At 39.1% G+C, this 21,971-nt stretch overlaps 1 protein-coding gene and 1 long non-coding RNA gene across 2 annotated transcripts; one reads left to right on the forward strand and one right to left on the reverse strand.

Annotated features, from left to right (window-relative positions):
• Positions 1–3,968: 3,968 nt before the first annotated feature.
• On the forward strand, positions 3,969–21,564 carry SPTY2D1 (SPT2 chromatin protein domain containing 1). Its single transcript, XM_051967537.1, has 6 exons — positions 3,969–4,172; positions 13,513–13,627; positions 15,104–16,735; positions 17,592–17,757; positions 18,097–18,174; positions 20,593–21,564. The coding sequence occupies exons 1-6, from the start codon at positions 4,113–4,115 to the stop codon at positions 20,684–20,686; spliced, it is 2,145 nt and encodes a 714-aa protein (XP_051823497.1). The 5' UTR covers positions 3,969–4,112; the 3' UTR covers positions 20,687–21,564.
• Positions 4,194–12,596, reverse strand: LOC127542063 (uncharacterized). The gene is made up of 3 exons (XR_007948544.1): positions 12,011–12,596; positions 6,673–6,750; positions 4,194–4,895 (listed from the first exon to the last, which is right to left on the reverse strand). It is a non-coding gene; the product is annotated as an uncharacterized LOC127542063 (long non-coding RNA).
• Positions 21,565–21,971: the final 407 nt, after the last annotated feature.

A 21,971-nucleotide genomic window follows, 5' to 3' on the forward strand; every position in this document is an offset into this window, starting at 1 on the left:
TCATCCTTCTTGTCTTAATATTTTGTAAAAATAGACAAATAGCTCATATTTATATAGTGCTTTAGAGTTATAATGCATTTTATACTCAGCTCAGTTAATGCAGTAACCCTGGGGAGTAGACATATTATTGTAGGTCCTTAATGACTGAACTGAATTGAATTTTAAAGATTAGGAAATTGAAGCTCACAGAAATTAAATTTGTCCAAAGTCCTCCTGAGGTAGAACACTCCTGTTCTTCTGACTGAAATCAAAGAATGTTAGAATTGGAAAAGTTATCAGAGACTACCTAGTTCAGCCTGTGTCTGAACAGAAGTGATTTATTATAATCCAACAATGAGGGGGTTCCTCCCAAAAGAAGAGATGCTATCATGTTCCTCTGCCCACCCTTGCTTTCTCTCAATGTATTCATTCCTTACTGCTTGTCCACTTCAAAATGTGGCTATGAAACAGTAACTGTCAGCTTGAGAGTTTCCAGCTAATAAGCTAAAGGAAAAGACCCACCCCTAAGGGTACCTATTGAGTCAGGGCAAACATGGTCAGTTCTTTGGATGCTCACAGAAAAAAATCATGCCGGCAGCAATTGGGGAGATAATGCACCAATTACACTTTAATAAGGAAGAGAGTATATAGAGGCAGTGCATGGATGGGGAAAGGGTAGCAGAGGGAGGCAAGCAACAAACAGAGATAAAAGGAAAAGAGGAAAAGAGGCACAGATAATCACTTATTTAACTAGAGTTGGAGCTCTTGGGCAGTATGGACCCAGATCAAAAGGAGAGGCAGGAGTGTGAAGTCCCATTTTTAAAGAGTTTTGGTTGTAAAAGACACTATTATCCATGCCATGTTAAGTATAGCTCATTGATATATCATATTAGGAATTCTCATTTACATAACATATTGGTCTTACTGTGCATATCTAGAGGTTATCTGCAATTTACTGAGGGCAGTTTAGTAATAACCAAGGGGTCTCTGGCCTTCCTAATTTAGCATCTCAGGATGCAGTCTCAATTTATAGCAGTAGTGGCTTCTAGGTTCCCTGAATTTATGAGACAATTTTCAAATTTTCTCCTTTACATTCTTATTCCCTACCATTATTACCTTATGCTTATTACTAATATAATTAACTGGTTGGAGAATAGTTGATTAGATAGACCAGAACAAGATACAATTTCAACACCTAAGCCTTCTCTACCTCATCCCCAAGGGGTCATTCAGTCTCTGCTTGGAGACCTTCAGTCAAGAGGAATTCAATACCTCTTGAAGTAGCCTATTCCACCACTTCTGAATAGTTCTATTTGGAAACTTTTCCCAAATTTTCCCAAAAAATCTTAGCCTAAAGGTCCTCTCCAAATTTTCATTGCTCCTGGATTTGCTTTGTTAAACAGAACAAGTCTAATTCATCTTTCAAGTGATAGCACTTCAAATACATGAAGACAAATACCATCAGACTTCATGACTCTCCTTCCTTCTCCCTTCCCCACCACTAAGTCCTCTCTTCTCTAGGCTAAACATTTCTAGATTTTTTTAAAGTGGGCCTTTGTATTCATCATTGTAGAGGCTCCTGAGGAGAAACTTTCTCTACCAACTCAGATTAGTACCTTCTGTCCATTTATATTAGACAATCATCTGGAGGGCAATGAATAATTCAGTGACTTCCCTGAACTCCCGTGTTCATTCTCATCACCACACTGACTCCTTTCCTCTGGATGCTCCTTCAGCAGGTAATGACCTTTTCCCAAACTTCCCCCCCTCCAATTTCAAGCTAATTCACAAAACAGTGCTTGGTGTATAATATTTCTACTCAAAGGATTAGACAATAGGAACTTTATCTTTGTACCCTACCTTCAATATTTTACTCTAAATATTTCTTAACTGAAACATTCACTTTCCTTATGACTATGCACAGATCCCCTTATGAAAATGTTTTTAACCTCTCAGGTTCATAAACAGAAAACAAAGAATCAAGGAAATTTAGTTTTTGGACCTGAAGAAACTCTGAAAGGAGTCCCTCCCCCCATCTGGGGTTGTCACCTTTTCTGCTGAGCCTGCAAAGGAGTTATATAAAAATGACAATCAAAGTATGTTAATTTGTAAAAATTATAACCAAAGAGGGCTTTTAGTGGATAAAGTTGCCATCCCTAATGGAGAGCGATGGAAGATATATTAATTTACATTGCCCTCTCTAGAAAACATACATACATTTATGCTAAATCCCATTCTTGATTATGGCCTTTCTTAAGTTTGTATCTTGCTATAGTGAAAGTTTATCCCCCACTCAGAATCCTCAAATAAATCTCTTTTAGAGACATGTCTTGGTTGTGAGCTTTCTCCTTTTCCCCTAGTGCAGATGCTGGATTACCATGTGAGATTACTCCTTTGGAAGAAGGCATCCAAAAAAACTTTAAAATATATCCATAATGATTGGGATCTCGGAGGGTGTGAGTTGATGCCTATGAATTGTTTTGCTTTGAAAATTAACTAGACACACTACTGGGTGATCCCTCAAAGCTCTACCTGGAATTCTAGAAAATAACGGCTACTGACAATCTGAATCGACCACAATTCCCATACCAGCTGCATGGAATGAGAAGAATGCTAACTCTGAGTTTCTGTAAGGATTGCACCGAAAGTATCTAACTCAAAGCTTCTTTATGCTGACGACTCCTAGGACCAGGCTCTGGCACGATTCCTCCAGAAACCCTTAATAGTGTCTTTCACTCTGAAAGAGATGACGTATAATTTATTGGATCTAAGTATATATCTGGCAGAAACAAGCCAAGTCTTTAATATAAAATTCCAGAATGTTAAGAGTGGGAAGGTGCTCTAAAGATCACAGAAACAAGCCTTCTCATGCTACGGGTAATTGGAAAGATCAAGTGGAAACAATGTTAAAATGAACAAGCTTGGATCTAAATAAAAGATACAGAAATACCGTTTCCTCTCTTCCTTGCAGAGGTGAGGGACACTACGGTAGTAGTGCACAGTATGTAAAGTGAAAGGTAAAGGCCTTAGTGTTTGGTTTTGAACTGGCTTTTTTAATTTTGTTAGAGAACATGGCTCCCATTTGAAAAGGAGTGGTAAATTTGGGCAAAAATAGAAAATATCAATGTTTAAAAAATATGAACTTCTTAAGCTTAGGGATTTTCAATGTATCAAAATCTAGTGGATATTATTTAAAACTTTTCTCCCTGACATCTCGGGTTCACTTCTTGAACTCCTCCCCTTCGTCTCCCCCCCTCCCCCAGGCACCAATTCACCAACCGCTCCCCACTGCCCACAACTATTAAAGTCCCTTTCGAAGCCTCTAGATATAGTTGGGAGCTTCGGCTCATTCTGAACTTCAGTTGGAGACCTAAGAGGGATCTGGAATTCAGGCCCTTCTTTCCTTCGGGCACTAAAGAATGAAGTGGCACTGGGGACGAGTTCGCGCGAGTTTAAAATAGCGCATGAGCGCCAAGTGTGAAGCCAGTAGGGCTCTCGAGCAGGTGTTAACCAGTAGGCGCGCGCGCTGCCAGCGTTATATATAAGAAGTCCGGCTCCTCATGATACAATTCAGTTCAGCTCGTGAGGAGACACCCATCTACAGCCGATTCGGATCGCGGCCCCAGCAAGACCACCACCGAAGCCAAGAGAACACGAGCCCACGATTCGGAGCCGCATAAGAGCAAAGCTAAGCCGGGACAGCTGTGCAGATCGCCTCTCACTTCCGCAGACCAAGGCGCCTGCGCACCACTCTCCTCACTCTCTCCACCCTGAACCTCAGCCATAGCTTTTCATTGGTCTATCAAGGGCTTGATCCCGCCTCCCAGGCGGTCGCCAAAGGCTGAAAGTCATCCGACCCCCTTTTAACGTGTATCCGGTGTAGAGTGCGGAAGCTCTCGAGGGTGACGCACGAAACGGGGTGACGCAACCGAAATATTATAGGTTGCCCCAGAACGGGGAGGGCAGAGTGTGGGCTGAGGGGGTCTTCCAAATTTGGAAGGCGCCGGAAGTAGACGTGGGGTGGAGGGCGCGGGTTGGGGAGCTCAGGGGGCAGCTGTAGCCGCCCGGGCGCCCGGCTGCGCCCGCGAGCCTCAGTGCTGCCCTGGCCCGGCTCGGCCCCAAGGCTTCGCACCATGGACTTCCGGGACATCCTGATGGTGGCGTCGGAACAGCAGGGACTCAACATCATCCCGGTAAGTGAAGCCTGCCAGGAGCGCGGGGTTAGTGCGGGGGGGGGAGGGGGAAGCAATCGCTGCGCTCGTTCGGGGACCACCCTCTGCCGGAGCCCGGGGACAGCCGTGAGCAGGCGACCGTCCTGCCGGAGCCAGGAGCGCCCGGGCGTGAGGGGAACCCGGCCGTTGTCGCGCGCCGGCTACGCTGCTAACGGCTGGGGTCACAGCTGGGACCGCGGGGGGGAGGGGGGCAGTGGGTGTCGGAGGGAAGGTGCCTAACTAAGTGCTTGTGGCCTCGCGCTTGCCTGGGACAGATCCCCTTCCCGGGTCGGAGCCCGCTTCCCGTATAAAACGAAAGAGACGTCATCTCTCAAGTTGCTTCCAACTAGAAACTCCGGGCTCGTCTCGAGTCGGGGCGGGGGAGGGGGGGAGGGGAAGAAAGGAGATGCTGGCGAAGTTCCCCAAAGGCAGAAAAGCCCGACGGGAAGTTAAGTTTTGTTCTCTCCAGCACCGCTCGACCCCCGTTCCCTTAACGAGCGGACCGCAAACGCCCGGGGGCTTTGCTCTCCCTCGACCTAACACACTCTTTTTGTCTGTCTGCGATTGCGTGATGACCAAAGCTGGCCGGTGGCTGTCGGGGATGATTTGGGTCTCCCTCTCTTCGTCCCCTCCCACTCCGCTGCAGCAGCCAATAAGATGAGCAGCCCTCCCCCCCATCTGGGGTTGTCACCTTTTCTGCTGAGCCTGCAAAGGAAATGTAAATAGTACTTGTTTAGTCGAGATAAGAGTGGGAAACTTGAGGGAAAATACTGCATTTTAGGGCTTCTAAGTGCCTGCTGTGCTGAATGTGTGGCCAAAAGAGTGAGTGAAACGTATCCAAACACACTCGATGTCATGTTTTTCCCTGTGTTAAGACAGGATACATACACAATTAACCCTGATACAAAAGTACTATGTGAGTCCCTTGGAGAGAAAGTCATTACTCCTTTGTAACTGTAGAATCTGGTAAGTTCAATTCATGTCAGCCTGAAGGGCTAAGGGAAATTGTTCTTCCTCTGGGACTTGGCTGTCTCTAGATAGAACACCTGCTCAACTTGCTGTAACTATGTTACTTGTTTCCAGAACGTTACAGAGTAGCTGGATAGCATGGACCTGGAATCAAGGAATATTCAAAGTTCACATTCAGTTATTGTGTGATAAGTCAATTTCTATCAACCTCAATTTCCTCACCGTTTGAAAAGGGGGGGGAGGGGGAGGAATGGGCATTAGCACCAGCCTCTTAAGGTTGTAGTAAGGACCAGAGGAAGTGTTTTGTAAAGAGCGCTCTGGCTTTTCCCTTGCAGGTATTAGAATAAAGGGTTCCTTGATGAAGAAACTTACTACTATATTTTTGAGGAGGATAGCATTTGGGTTCAGAAGGGAATACTACTGACTGAAAGGGGTGGGATACTCCAGGCACAGAATAACAAAAAACAAAACAGTTTGAGATGAAAAATGCTGCCTTCTGCTTGACTAAAGAAATTTAAACTTTTCTTGGCATGTATAGAAAAGCAGTTAGCCCTTATCAGATGCCTGAGTAAGGAAATCATTTGGCCATTTAAAGAAGTATGGTTTGATCTAGGGCTTGGGGAGGAAGGGGGTTCAGAAACAGTCTTTAGCTCTTAATGAAGCATATGCAGCACTGGGAATTGAAGCTAGTGTTGGAGAGACTTCTAAGATAGACTCCAAGCAAAATGAATGAATGGTGGTGATACTAACAAAGTGAACTCAAAAGAACAGATTTGGGAGAAATATAAGCTCTGTGCTGAAAGTAGCTAAAATAATGATAGTAGTTAGGATTTATATAGCATTATATATATTTGTGGTTTGCAACATACCCTTTTGCAAATATTTTTTATCCTCACGACCTCCTTAGGAGCTAGGTGTTATTATACCCACTTTACAGATATGGAAACTGAGGCAGGCAGCAATTAAGTGACTTTCCTGGGGTCCTGCAATGAGCAGGAATTTTGAGTCTGGATTTGTACTACCGTCTTTCTGACACCCAGATTCAGTATTCTATTCACTGAAACTACTTACTTAGTTAAGCTGCCTAATTTGTGTAGAGCTGACAAGTTGAAACCTTAGAAATAAATGTGATTTCCAAAGGAGACCATGTAAAAGAAAGAAGAGCCTGAAGACAGAACCCTTGAATAAGGAATACATTTAAAAATGGGAGAGTGATGAGGAGCCAAGAAGGAAAGAACTGGGAGATCTAGTAAGATTTGTAGCCTTTCTGACCCCAAAGGAGGAGGAAATCTTCAGAGTGTTAGAGGTCAGAAAAAAGAACAAAATCATTCCTTGCAGTATTTGGGCTATAGGACACATTTTAAGCCAGCAGATCTAAATTTAGTGTTCTTATGGCAAGAAGCTTTGTAAATCCAGCCAGTGTTTGGTTTTATTCCCTTAGGATTCACTGACTGCATACTGTGGGCCTAGGGATAGTCTTAAAGCACAGTGAAACATGGGAGTTGGCTATTACCTTTTCACATACAAATTGGCCAATTCTGTGTCCTCTTGACAGTGCTCCTAGCCCAGCTACACACTGTGTGATTGATACCTGTGGTTTGAATAGTCAGGAATAGAAAATAAACAACTGTGCTAATTCAGATCACCTGATATTTATTGAACATATGAAATACTATTTGTAATTTGCAGTTTGTCTTCATTAACCTTTTTAAACTTTTAAGAGTTTACTCTCCCCTTAAAAAGAAAAAAAACGGTTATTTCCTATTGGAAAACTAAGTTTTTTAAGTCAATCATATAATTTGTAATTTACATTACTTTTTAACCCCAGTTTTTTTTTTTTTGAATTGTACCAATGGCCAAATAATTTTTTAAAACACACAACTTCTCTCCCCCCAAAAAAATGTTAGTCACAGCTGTACATCATCATAAACCTCTGAAATCTTGAGAAATAGGATTACTTTCAACTTTTTTTATTATTTAAAACTTATTTCCTGTTGGAAAGCTTTAAGTTAATAAAGTCAACCATGTAATTTGTAATTACATTACTGTTTAGCCCCCAATTTTTCTTGAATTGTACAATGGCCAAATTTTTTAAAATGCACAACTATCCCCCCCCCCAAAAAAAAAAAATGTGTAGTCACAGTCATATCATAAGCCTCTGAAATCTTGGGAAATAGGGTTACTTTCAACTTTTTTTTTTTTAAATTTTCTAGATAGGTCAAGTATGGAGTTCAATAAATCTTACCTTTTTTTCCAATACAAAGTATCAGGGAGTGGGATTGTTTTTCTCTAAGCAATACATCTTATGTGCAAATCCGACACTATATTTCCACTCACAACTGACTTTATTACTGGAATGAATTACAATGAATCTATTGATTCATTTTTCAAATTAAAGGTTATAAGCTTCTCTGAGTAACTAGTTATATGAGAAGGAAAAAAGTCCTGGTATTAGAGACCACCTAGCTTTGCAACTAACTCTCTGTGTGACTTTAAGCATCATTTAACTTCTGAGATTTTAGCCTATCTCTAAAGTCAGGAAGTTGAGCCAGATGTTCTCTAAAGTCACTTTCAGCTCTTAAAATTCTGACTTTAGGAGCAGCTAGATGGCTCAGTGGATAGAGCACCAGCCCTGAAGTCAGGAGGACCTGAGTTCAGATTTGGACCCAAGACACTTAACAGGGCTCTATGTGACCCTGGGGGCAAGTCACTTAATCCCAATTGCCTCAGCAAAAATAAAATAAATTTTCCGACTTTAGAATAAAAAGGAGAAAAATAATAGCTAACATTTATATAGTGCTTACTATGTGCTACACACACACGTTGAGATAAGTTCTTCTATAATTTTTCCTGTTTTTTTAAGTAGCTAAGTCTCACACACAGAGCTATGTTCCCAGGGTCTGCTCTGAAGAAGTGCTTAGCTTCAGAGCTGACCAGAAGGGACCGGGGTCTGGTACATTAAAATCAAGAAATAATAGTTTCATTTAAGGGCCAGAATTGCCCAGCTGCTTCAAACCACCTGCACAGAATACTCAGACTCTTGTGCTAAACAGTACTTCTTTTTGAGGGGGGTTGGTTGTGAGGGGAATGGTTTTTTTGTCATGGTTGACTTCAAAAACAAAACTTTCCAAGAGGAAATAGCACTACTTATTTTTTCTTTTTGAGAGAGAAAACTCTTATCCCAGGATATTCTTAGTTAAAACAAAGACAGGATTGCATCATGACTAAAAAAAAAAAAAAAAAAAAAAAGACATCCTGAATTATTTCCCAGTGGAAAACTAAGAAAATAACAGTTGATTCTAAGATTATATAGTCAAACTTTATATTAAGGAAAAAAATGTTTAAATCTGAATAACCTTAGGATATTTCCCAATTCTGGCTTATTCCTTTCTGATCTTCCTATTCTCCCCTCCCACTCCTCACCAAAAGACCCTCAGTAATTATAAAGTGATAGTTTAGATCCTATGGGGAAAAAAATCTAATTAGACTTCTGCATGGTCCCAAGGCTCAAGACTAGACTATTGGGAGGTGGGTGGGGAGGCACAGAAAGCTTCTAGGAAACAAGATTTCTACTCGGTATAAGTTGGAGAAATTTTTTCAGAGGCCTCTGAAAACCTACAAGCTTACTGGAGGTCCCATATTGTCTGCTATCTCTTTTCTGCTTCTGACATCTATACACAGCATCATCTTATTTTAGAGTATTGTATTCTGGGTGTGGAGAGCTAGCTGAGAGCAAAGGCATAGAGGACAATGGAGGATCTTTCATGTGTGGAATGGCAGAAATAAGCCAGTATGGCTAAATCTCCTAGTGCTGTAAGAGTTAGAAAGGTATAAGAAAAAGCCAAACTGTTAAAAGATTTGTTTCAAAGGAAGGGGACAGTGTTTGAGGAGGATGGTATGAGGTGGGGAATAATCACAAATTAATGAAACTTAATGATCGAGACCGTTTCTAAGAATCTTGAATGGTATGGCCTGAAACAGTAAAGGGAGCAAACTAGGATAGATATACAATATACAAGTTATTTAGCAATAATTTAAAAAAAAAAAAAAAACTTGTAAAGGTCTAAGACTCTTGATCCAAGTAGTGACCAACCCAAGTCTTTGGAAGACCTATAATGAGGCATGGCTCATTATAGATTTTTGGACATGGCTGCTCTGAATTTTGCTTGATTGTGCTCATTTTGTGTGAGATTTCTCCTTCCCCTCCCCCGCCTTAAGTTAAGCGACAGGGGAAGACAAGTTGGCAATAAATGGTTCCCTGCAAAAAAGGGGATCATTCTAACACTTTTTTAAAAATACACAGAAGGTAGCACAGATGGACATTTTTGAGTCATATACTTTTATAAAAATGAGCATTGTGGAAAATGGTCATTTCTGATTTTGCAAAGACTGTATGGAAATGTTTTTTGGTTGTTTAAATTCTTTTTTTCTTAAAGTAAAACATTTTCAAACAAAGGGGTTTATATTTTATTCTAGAGGCAATAGAGTCCCTCCCTCTAGAGTTGAGAGAGATGCGTGTGACATGATGAGACTTGAACTTTAGGAAAATCACTTTGCCAGCATGAAAAAGATTTGAGGCAGGGAAACCAAATTAGGAAGTCAAATTAGCTGTCCAGGGAAAGTTGGTGAGGGCCTGAAAGGGGGCAGAGAGGTAGGAAGGGCCTATGCAACATGGACGGATTGCATAGGTAGAGAGGAAGGGATTTCTCCTAAAGAGGTTATAGAAATGAATGAATCAGTCCTGTGAATTTGATTTGGGTGGTTAAGAAAGAGGAGGATGACATTAGATTATACTAATGTCTGGGTATGACATTAGCTTTTATTTCTTTTAGCTTACTGTTGAAGGGCACAGGCACCTTTGCAGTAATAAAGAAATTCAAAAGGAGTGAGTTTGGGGGAAAGATGAATTCTGTTTTGGTTATATTGAACGAGATGACATCTGGTTTTTAATGTCCAGTAAATATTTGATGTGGAACTGAGCTCAAAAGGGAATATACAGAGAGAGATTTGGGATTCATTTGCATAGGAATGATAATAATTGGATCAATGGAAGTTGATGAGGTGCTATCCAGAGTTTGGGGGGGGGGCAGGGGAGCAGGGGAGAGGGCCTATGAGAAAACCTTGGAGTATAGTAGGAGTAATACTGACGATTCAACACTTCAGCCTTAGGAGAAAGCTGAGTGGTTAAAAACCTGAAGAATAGACTATCCAAGGAAAGAAGGGAAATGAGATTCAATGAGTGATGGATGATAAAGTATAGAGTTAAAATAGTGGGAAAGGTGAATTGGAGAACAGATCTAAAGAGGGGGGACATATAGGACAATAGTAGTAGATGGGGGAGGGAGGGGTTCTTTTTTTTTTTTTTTTTTTTTACCATGAGCAAATATTCAACTTTGCCCTACTGTTTTTGGAAGAAATGTCAATTTTCTGTGGTTCCATTCATCACCTTGCAATTTTCAATACCAATGTGCCCTTTCTCCTGCCCCTTGATTCGATGTATGCTTTTTGGCCTTATTATAATGAACGCCCTTTAAAGGTTGTACCTGTCTTTGATTTTGTACCCTCAGACTTTAGGCTAGTGCTTGGCCACAATGCTTAATTAATATTGTTTGTTCATTTGGAGTGTGTACTAACAATGTAAGGATGAAAGTGAACAGGATTGAATGAACAAGGAATCTTGATAAAAATGAGAGGAAGTGACTGAAAGTTATTGCAATTTGTGTTGACATAGTAAGGATGATCTGGGAGGGGCAAAGGCTGACAGCAGTGACAGATGCTTCAGTGAGGGTCAAGAAGAAACCATCTGGCCTAGTGCTATATCTTGGTTAACTTTGAAAAAAGCTTTTTCAGTTGAGGGAGGAACCTGGGAAAATTGAGAATCAATGAGACACCTGAAGGGATGGTGATATCTTCAGGGAAATAAGAGGAGCAGGTCTGGGTATAGAATCCTAGCCTGAGCCCCACCAAAAAACAAGCAGCCTTTTGAGGAAACTTCTTTATACTGCTAAACTGAACTACCTTTATGATGGAGTATCAAGGGAAGGGAGAAGAGGAACAAGGCAAGGAAATTGGTCTTTTTGTCTGGGTCAGGGTAAGCTTTGGCTTCTTGAGGAACCCCCTACTTCTGGGCCAGGAGTTGGGAGGATTAGAGTTAAGGACTACCTATTCATGATTAGCTTTCAGGAAGGATTGGCTACGCCTCCCATTTTCTGTTATTTTTTTCTGTCAGTTGAGATCAAGTTTTAAGTACGCTCTTTGGATACAGACCCATCTACCAGTTTCACATTCTCCAGTCTTTCCCTTTGTCCTTTCCCTATATATAATAGTCTAATAGTCTCTTAAATTCTTGGTGATTTGGACTTTTATACTTTTTACATTCTATAACTGACACAAAGCTGTTTTTGTGTCATTTCAATTGTGTCCAATTCTTCATGACTCTATTTGGGGTTTTCTTTGGCAAAGCATGTGAGTGATTTACCATTTTCTCCTAGCCCATTTTACAGATGAAAAAAACAGGCCAAAAGGGTTAAGTGACTTGCTCACAGTCATACAATTGGTAAATGTCTGAGACCAGATTTGAACTAAGATTTTTGTGCTTCCAAGCCCCTTTTCAGGCCACCTAGATGCCCCCAGTACTGGGCTAGGCCAAATAAATACTGGTTAATTGATTAGTGCTTTACTACCACAACCACCACAGCATTTCTCTGAATTCAGGAAGCCTAAAATACAAGATGAGTAAAGACAAACATTTAGATACTTTAATTGGGAGTTTTCTTGGTAGATGTGTTGATGCTGGTAGCACAGGATATACTGGTTAGATTAGATCTGGCTTCATGAATAAATTCACTTACCTGACATTTTTAAGCTGTTTTCAAAATGTTCTCTGTGCCATATGCATATACGGATCCTTAAATTTTTTCTCCGGACATTCTGGACATTTTTGACTTGAGATTGCTCTTTTAATTTTACTTGTTAGTAGTATTTTTCATTTCACCAATATCATTGGACTTGTGATAGATCTTTTTCCTCCTCTGATACAGTTTCATGAATGAAATGTGCCATAATCCTAGAACTAAATCAAATCCTATATAGTGATTAGTTTGATATTTAACATAGGTCTGCAATGAGAGTGTCACATTCTGTTTTCATTTTAATAATTCAAATAAATATTATCTTAGTTTTAGTCATTCCATGATTATATTGCATAAAAATCAAAACCCAAAGAAATGCCATCTGTGCTAAGTTAATGAGAGACATTTACAGGAAGGATAGTTGCCATTTGGAAGTAAAATATAAACCCAGCTAAGAGAGCCTGGCAGTTGACTTTGCAAATTAATAATTAACTTCAATACAAAGCCTGTGTAGTACCCATGCCTTAGAAAAAAAATTTTTAATTAAAACAGCATCTTTATCAGAACTGTAGAGAATGTGATTTACAGAAAGGATACCCTCATCTTAAAAGCCTAAAGATGATTATTAGATACTTGAAATGTTCGTCGGCTCGTTTTTTCTCTTAGAATACTTTTTTAAGCCAAGTACAAATTTAAATGTGTCTATTCAAACTCAGATTGATCCTTATTTTTCAAGTTATACTGTGTGACCTTTCCAACAATGGAGCACAGTAATAAGGAAATATTTTTTTTTGCCACGTAATCATTTTTGAAAGATGGAATCTTTATTGAGAACTTTGGAGGCTGAGACCCTATTATAGCACCTACTAGACAGATACTTCCCTGCCTAGTATAGGGGTTCCTAAGCCTTTTTCAATACCATACTGCTTTTCCTTTGAATAAACTATATAACAACCGCTTCCTTTTTCATTATGAAAGGAAATGAATTCTGCAGAATTTATAATGAATATACATGTAAATAAATAGATTAAGCTTGATAGGAAATGATATAGCTGTTTGCCATATAGTCACAACATCCTCCATGGATAAGTTGCTCATACCTCCTGGTTGCATATCCTAGGGTTTGAAACTTCTGGTCTAGGAAACTCTTTTTGCCTTTTCCTGTTGCTACCTAAGATCCTTAATTATCTAAAGATGAGTCTGTTATCCAGAGTGGAAGAGATTTCTAAATTTGTGTATTTTAAAAATTATGAGTTTAAGATTTGTAATACACCAAAGTATGCCTTTTAAAGGTAATTTAGTATACACACAGCAGAACTTCACCTGTTCTGTTCTTATCTATCTCTCTCTTCGATGTTTCCTGATCCTTTGGAGTTGAAGTAAGTCTTCCATGAAAATCTAAGCATGGCTGCTTAGAATCAGATATGTTGGGAAATGAATGGGCCAAGGGATATTTCAGAGACACAGCATGCTTATTAGAACTTTTCTTTTTTCCCTTTCAGAAAAGATACAGTTTGGCAGTAGGTCCTCCTAAAAGAGATCCCAAAGTCAAAGGTGTACAGTCAGCAGCAGTGCAAGCTTTCCTCAAGCGCAAGGAAGAAGAACTAAGAAGAAAAGGTAAGTCCATTTGACCTCAGCCCTCCCATCTTCACAATTCCTTTATATGTAGATAGTTTATTAACATGTTTGTTCATTTTTATTTATAATGTGAAGAATTCTAGTGTTTGTCCTATGACCTTTATTAGATTATAAATTCTTTGAAACCAGAATCTATGCCCATATTTGGCTATGGCTCTTATCTAACCATGGCCCAAATGAATATGTTTTATCATATTTCAGCTTAATGCTTTATTTGGGGGGATTTTTTGGTTTTTTTGTTTTTTGTTTTGTTTTGAGTGTTTTTGTTTTTGCTGAGAACAGCCTTCTTTTGAGACTAGCTTTGGGTATGATATACTTTGTGTTCTTAAAATATACAACTAAATGAGAAAATTAGTTCTGCATTATTTTTACAATTGATCTTATTTTTTAACATTCCATTCTGTATTTTATATGATAACCAAAGCCTTTTGCCCCCCTGTCTTTTAGTGAAAAAACTTATGAGTTCAAAAATTTAGTCTTTCAAATTAAATGTTTTGTTTTCCTTTTTGCTTTTAATTGAAGAAAAACTCTGAACTAAGTTTAAAAGTTCAGTGCTCTTAAAATACTTTTTAATTCAAAGAGAATTGTTGCAACACTACCTGCAAATCATTTCTTACCAAGGAAACTTGTTATTTTCTATACCATTAATCTGTTAATTCAATTCTAGGACATCTGTTGTTATCTCTGTCAGCCAGCAAGGTACCATTCCAGGAAATATATTGTCTCCAGCTATTTTTGTACTATTGGAGAAATTTTTTATCTGGCATTAGTTATTCCTGCTTGTTCTAGGTGGATTATATTCATCATCATTGTCTAGATGGAAGGGGTTGCCTTGCCCACATGCCAGATTTTTAAATAATCATATTATTCCTACTCTTATACAAGTTGCCACTCTTTTTGATTAATCCCATTGTTTTCCTCATCTACTCCTTCTGTTCTTTGTCTCATTTCTTATAAAAAGGGACTGCATCTCCTTAAAAGTCTTTGGGCTTGTTGAGGAAGCCATTGATCTCTTTTATTAGTAAATTCCCTCTTTATAAAATAAATCAATTTGTGCTTAGAGCTTTGTAACTCAGGCTACTTGATTTTTATTTGCAATATAAGATTTATAGGAATATAAAGGCAATGATGCACTCAATAAAAAACTAAATCTTGGTAACTGTAAAGTTCAGGAAATAGAGTTTCCTTCAGAAGGCAAATGATTACCTTAAAGGTTCTTGGGATCTAATTTGTAAAATAACCCTGTTAAGCCATTTTATTTTGATTTGAGTAACTCTCTTTCATATGCTTGTCATATAGAAAACTATGTATAATCTATTAATTATTGAATGAATGATATTACTCACTTCCTAGATGTCTGCGAAGCTATAGCTTGAATCTTGTGTTTCTCTAGTTGCACAATGTCAAGTTGTTACATTATTGTTCTGTTAACATGTTCCTATATCTCATTTTTAGCTTTAGAGGAAAAGCGGAAAAAGGAGGAATTAGTGAAAAAGCGCATTGAGTTAAAACATGACAAAAAAGCAAGAGCCATGGCGAAGCGGACAAAGGACAACTTCTATGGTTATGATGGGACTCCTGTTGAAGAGAAATCAAAAAGGAAACAGGTAGTCGAGGGACCCACAGGCCACAGAGCAGACCAAGAATACTTGAATGAGGAAGAAGCAGAATCGTTGGAATATTGTCAGAGTGAGTCAGAGCATGATGAGTCAGAGGAGTATGAGCAGGAAGAACCCCCTCCTCTGAAGTCTGTAACCAAACCAAAGGCCCCTCTCAAAAGTGCTCCTCTGCCTATGAACTTCACAGACTTAATTAGGCTGGCTGAGAAAAAGCAGTATGAACCTGTGGAAATTAAGGTAGTAAAAAAAATAGAGGAACGCCCCAGAACTGCAGAAGAACTGAGGGAAAAAGAATTTTTAGAGCGAAAAAATAAAAATATAGATAGAGGAAAAGAGAAAAAGGTGCTTGAAAGAGAGAAAAGGCTAGCTCCCCCAACTATGTCCAAAAAGGTTTCTTCCCCAAAAGAAAGTGTTAATGCAAGACACAAAGGTCCTGGGGACAAACATTCCTCTTCCAGGGGAGGCCACCTTCCCCAAGTAGGTGCTGAAAAAAAATCTAGACCTATTGCAGCCAGCGAAAAATCTATGAGACTGCCATCCACTAAGTCCCAACCGGGAGAGAAGACCAAAGTAGGGCCTGGAGACCAGCACTCACCTAGTGAAAGCCACAAACTCTTGCTTAATGGGGCACAGAAGTCCCGCCTTAGTTCCCATTCTGTGGGCACAGGAATCTCAAAGACTCCGGTTCGTGGGAATCAAAAATCCAGTGAGCACAGACCTTCCAAATCCCCTTCTTCCCATCCTAGCCATTCCAAGTCTGGGGCTATCTCCACTCCACATGACAAGTCAAGAAATTCAGGTGCCAAGCAGCCAGGGAACAGTTCCAGCTCAAATTCAGCGCGGCCAGGCATGGGGACTTCTAGGCCAGTCCTAAGCCCAAGCCCTAGGAGACACAGTGGCAGCTCCAGCTCAGGACCTGAACAGCAAATCAATGGATCCAAACGCTTGATCAGTGGGTCAGGTCCCACTGGACGACCTGCTAGTGGCTCAAGTGGCCGTGGGCATCCTACAAGCAATTTAAGCTCTGGACAGCTAGCCAGTAATACAAGCTCAAGCTCTACAGGGCGGACAGTGACCCAACTTGGGCGACCTGTCAGTGGCTCAAGTGGCCCTGGGAGACCAAGCTCAGGTGGCCCTGGGAAGCCTGTGGGTGGCCCTGGGAGACCTGTGAGCAACTCGAGTGGTCCTGGGAAACCCGTGGGCAACTCGGGTGGTCCTGGGAGACCCGTGGGCAACTCGGGTGGTCCTGGCAGACCCGTGGGCAACTCGGGTGGCCCTGGCAGACCCGTGGGCAACTCGGGTGGCCCTGGGCGGACAGTCAGTGGCTCAGGTCCCCCTGTAAAGCCCAGGTGCACAGTTGTTTCGGAAACTATTTCTTCCAAGAATATCAGCAGCCGGCCCAGCAATGGGATGATGAATGGAATGAGGTCTCCTCCACCTGGCTACAGACCTGCTGTATACCCACAAGGTAAGACCCTAAGAGGGTGTTGTATATTCTGAGGGGAATATCGACATACATCTACATCTAGAAATCTGTTGTACCATTTCTTCCAGTATTTGTGTGCTGGTGAAGGACAGGAATGTAATTTTTACTCATTTCACCAGAGCTATTCCAAATCTCATGGATTACATACAATATAAGATTTTAGATCTAAAAGTGTCTTGGGAAACCAGCTCTTTGGAAGAAACTTGAAGTTTTGCAGCCTGCAAGAAATACTTCTCCTGGGCTCCTCTCCCACAGAGTTCAATGAGGCTCTGATTTTGTGGATGGAGTTTCTGCAGTGCTACAGCTACATTAAGCACTTGGCTGAGTGTTAAGAGGAATAAAAGTACAGAAGACAAATTCTTGTCCTTGTACATACTTAAGGGAAAAGAAAAACATACATTTTTTTTACTTTTCCCAGTTAACATGCAAAACAATTTTTTCTGTTTGTTTTTTCTCTCCCTTCCCAGTATTGAAAAGCCACTTGTGAAGTTTTGTAAAACATTTCTATAAAAAGATGTTGTAAAGAAAAATTTTCCGCCTTCCCCCCCCCAAAAAAAAAAAAGAAAAAGAAAAAGAAAGTAGAAAAAGTATGCTTCAATCTGTTTTCAGATAAAATAAGTTCTTTCTCTAGGTATGGATGTTATTTTTCAAGTCCTTCACAGTAGTCTTGGTCATTGTATTGCTGAAAATAGCAAAGTCATTCAGAGCTGGTTATCTTTTAAAGAAGACGATAAGTGCATTATTAAACAAATATGAAAGATTGTCTGGGTTTTGTATTTTATTATAAAAACAATTACCATTCCCTTAGCAATAAGATGTGGTTTTTTTTAATGCCTAGGTACTCAGAGATCCCCGTTTCCTCCTATGGCCCGGAAACGGTATCATGAAGAGGAGGAGGAGGAGGAATATGACTCTGAAATGGAGGATTTCATTGATGATGAAGGAGAACCTCAAGAAGAAATATCAAAACATATTCGGGAAATCTTTGGCTATGACCGTAACAAGTAAGTTTATTGAAGACCCACCTGTGTCATTATTTGTTAACTGGAAATAATCAAAAGTTGTAGCAAAATAGAATTTAATAGTACAGGCTTTGAACAACTGTCTTAACATTTGGAAAATGGATGAATTATGGTGTATCTGTATGTTGGAGTGCTTTTGAATATCACTGGCTTTTTTTTTTCTTTTTCACTTGAGAAAAACCAATGGTATCTTAAGTACTAAATTAAATTTGTTTACTTAGTCAACTAATAGATATGATTTTACTTTTCAAAATGAGATTTGGGGATCTTGTTAAATAATGGATCATTAGTTATTTTGTAACGTTAATTTCTGATTTTCAGATACAAAGATGAAAGTGATTATGCCTTACGTTACATGGAAAGCAGCTGGAGAGAGCAACAGAAAGAGGAAGCCAAGAGGTATGTATCAGACCTAGTAACCTGTGAAAGTCCTTTCTGTTTCTGAACTAGCTTCATATTCATACTTGATGAAAGCAAGGATTATACATTTGAAGAGATCATTGAAAGTAATCAGCTAAATACTGAGCACTTCGCTTTATACTTGAGGCTATGAAGACATGGATGAAAAAGAAGTATAAAGAGGGTTCATGCTTTCAAAGAGCCAATGAGCTTTCACTCATAAAATGATTTAAAATATGAGGCAGTACATGGTGAAGAGCCCCAACAATAAGGTCTTAGAAGTTTCAGGTTAAGAGCTAGATCATGGTGGGCACTATGTCCAAAACAGAATTTCTAACTAATTTCTTTCTCAAACTCCTTCCAAGATTCCCCACTTCTATCAAAACCATCTTCATTTTTACTTTTAAATAAATTTTTGGTGCTTTATTCTTACATTCATCTATATTTTCCTCTATATTCTTTCCACTGCCTTTATAGAGATCCATCCTTTAAAATGAAATTTATCACCTCTACTTACTAGTTGTACAATAATAGAAAATGATAACTATGTAATATTAGTTATTCTTATAAAGTGCAGGTGGGTTCATTCAGCGGTTTCCTAATGACAAGATGGGAGAAGGGGTTGCTAATCCTATGTTCCTAACTTCCAGCCAATCATAGTGTTCCTTGAGCCAATGCTCCTTCTGATTTTGTAACTGTTAGTTATAAATCTATCTGTAATACTACAAGGCTTTATAACCAATTATATTTTCCCACCTATGATGTTGCCCTCCAATTTTGGGGTATTTCATCTTTTCTCCATAAAAATGAGTTAGTGCCGCCGCCCCCCCCCCCCCCCCCCCCCTTTTCAGGTATTTTGACTTTTTTGAAGAACTAACAAAACTCCCTTTTTGCTAACTACTAGCTTTACCAATAAAGGTATTATACTGGGAGCTTTGCACCTCAGTTTAATTTCAGTCACAATAATTTACATTGTTATCATCGTGTATATATTGTTGCTTTCCTAATTGTTTAACTTTATTTTGTATCAGTTCATAAAAGTTTTCACAGGATTCTTTTTATTTATCATTTCTTAAAAGGTAGTTTATTAATTTTCATTTACCACAACTTGTTGGCCATTCCTCAATAGATGGGCAACTCCACATAAAATGCTGCTAAACTGTAATATTTGGGGCCTTTCTGTCATTGATTTCCTTGGAACATATGCCTAGTCTCTGACTCAAAGGCAAATGTCACCACCACTTTTTGCAGTTATCCAGGTTCACAACTTAGGAATTAACTTTTGACTCTCTCACCCTCACTCATACTTTTTAAAAAGTCAGATCATTTGCCAAGTTATCAATAGTAGCTTCACAAGATCTCTTATCCCCTTCTTTCTACTCATAGCAAAACCAACTTAAACTCTCCTTAATTCTTGCTTGGACTATTTATTAGCCTTCTAGTTCATGTTCTGTTTTCATCTTTACCTTTCTCCAGTCCATTTTACAGCTGCCAAGTTGATATTCTTCAAGCACAGTTCTGACCATGTTATTTATTTCCCCTTCTTAAGATCCATTGACTCTGGATTGCCTCAGGATAGGATACAAGCTCATCTGTTTAGCAACAATTGACTATAGTCTATTTTTCCACAAGTTAGTCTCCCCAGTCAACATCCCAACCAGACTATTCCACATATACAATGTTCTATTTCCTAAGTGTGTGCCTTTGTACAGGCTATCTGCCAAGCCCAATATGTCTTCCTTCTCACCTCTTCTGTCCTCTACACTTCCCTTAAAGGCTTAGCTTTTTTAATTCCCCCAATTTTAGTGTTTCTCTTCCCTTTCCAAAACATTTATCTATGAAGCTATATCCCCACATTCCTATGAAAGGTTTTTGGAAGTTAATGATTGTCTTCTCAGTGCCCAGTACCTGAAATTTTGAGAGTGCCTTGATGTTTGAATTAAATTGTATTCATCCTCCTAGTAAGAAAATTTAGAGAAATACTTTTCTTCTCTCTACCACTTTCTATGGGACTTCATGACAAAGTAAAGCCTGAATTCTCTGAAGTTACTATTTCTGGGAGCATCAGAACAAACAAAATGTAATATTTAGGGGGGCATCTTTATTAAATAAAAGATTTATAGTCCTTATCATTAATTATATGATATATTATCAAGAATAATAAACTTTTTACTTACACATTTTCTATAATTACGTTCCCTGTCATGTGACACATTTTCTATAATTACGTTCCCTGTCATGTGACCCTTGACAACAAAATGGTTCCTTAGGTGGTTTGATATATTTGAGTTCCACTGCCTAAATGAGCTTCCCCATTTAACATTCTTAGTGAGTTTTGTTACTTATATTTTATCTTGCCTTTTGAGAAGGGTATTTATTTTATGTGGCATAATAAAAAATATTTCTATTTTCTTACAGCTTGAGACTTGGTATGCAGGAAGACCTAGAAGAAATGAGACGTGAAGAGGAGGAACTCAAGCGCCGGAAAGCCAAGAAAATGAAACTGCGTTAGCTGCAGGTTTTAACCATCGGGAGAAAAGGCTTTATTGAGAAATTCTCTGCAGACTGGAAAAAACCCCTTTTTCCCTTTGGTTTTTATTTGAGGACTATAGAAGGAGATATGTAAAGGAAGCACTGGAAAACAAGGCTGTGGTTTGAACAGAAAGTATTTATTTTTAATACTTGCCAGAGTTAAATCTGTAATGCAGATGAAATGTAATATTCATTTGAATGTTTATATATGAAATTAGCTGTTCAAAGATGCCAGCAATGATACTGATGAGCTATGCACACTGATGTGGGGGGTCCACTCACCAGTTGTTTGCTAGTCACCTGTTATTTATTTGACAGTTAAAAATCAAGTGAGGATTGTTTTGTTTCCATAGTTACTACCCAGATATTTGGGTGGGACATCCCTGAACCAATTAAGATCATGTCATAGGCTTCTCTTAAGAATAGTAACCTGTAATGTCAGTCTTTTCCACAAGTGTTGCCAGCAATAAAGGAATCTGCCCTGGCCTATGTGTTTGAGAATCCTGGGGGTCTTAAAATAATTTGACAATATAAAGTAGGGTTCATAATTTCAGAATGGCTGCTATTCCTATGATTTTGAAATAAAAATGTAATAAATTATCTAGGACTCCACATTGTCCAAGGATTGGATGCTGAGCATTTTCAATCAAAAATGTGTGTTATATTGGGAATTTTATAAGCTCTGCCTCTTGATATAGAATATTCTTTACCCAGTTTTCTTTGCAGTTTTATGTTTACCCTGGTTCTAAGCCCAAGGTAAAGTAGAAAAAGTCACTGTGTAGACTAATTTTATTTTTAAAAATCCACTTTTATATTGAAGAAAGAGTATTCCTAAATAAAGGAGTTGCTTTATTCCAACATTAGATTTGGGAGCATTATATCTAAAATAAAGCTAAATATGGCTTGGTTTTTCCCCTTAAAGAGTTTCTACAAGGTACACTTTTTAGTACCTCTCAGTATTAAAGATTGGCATTAAATAACTTAGTACTGATCATTTAATGGCAGAAAAGAGTATGTTAAGTTTTATATCAAAAATATCACCTCTTTTGTCAAATATTGCACCTTTATTTCAAACTATGCACTGAAGAAAGCTCACAAAGTCTGTCCCCCTGGGCATTGCTTTCTTACTAAGCTGAGGGTTGATTTTTTCACTCATTTTTGTCCATCTCACTCTCCATCCCTCAATTCATACATTTTGTGCCATTTGAGCCACTTTTTCATATACTTCTAGCAAGAAAACTTAGCTTCCAAAGAATAATTTAAGT

This window comes from Antechinus flavipes, chromosome 6 (genome assembly GCF_016432865.1).
Source record: "Antechinus flavipes isolate AdamAnt ecotype Samford, QLD, Australia chromosome 6, AdamAnt_v2, whole genome shotgun sequence".
NCBI classification, from domain to species: Eukaryota; Metazoa; Chordata; class Mammalia; order Dasyuromorphia; family Dasyuridae; genus Antechinus; species Antechinus flavipes.

Excerpts from the sequence above, each read along its gene's own strand:
- SPTY2D1 (XM_051967537.1), top strand. The coding sequence starts at position 4,113 with ATGGACTTCCGGGACATCCTGATGGTGGCGTCGGAACAGCAGGGACTC. Across the intron at positions 4,173-13,512 it reads AGGGACTCAACATCATCCCG|AAAAGATACAGTTTGGCAGT; the intron begins GTAAGTGAAGCC and ends TTTCCCTTTCAG. Across the intron at positions 16,736-17,591 it reads ACCTGCTGTATACCCACAAG|GTACTCAGAGATCCCCGTTT; the intron begins GTAAGACCCTAA and ends TTTAATGCCTAG.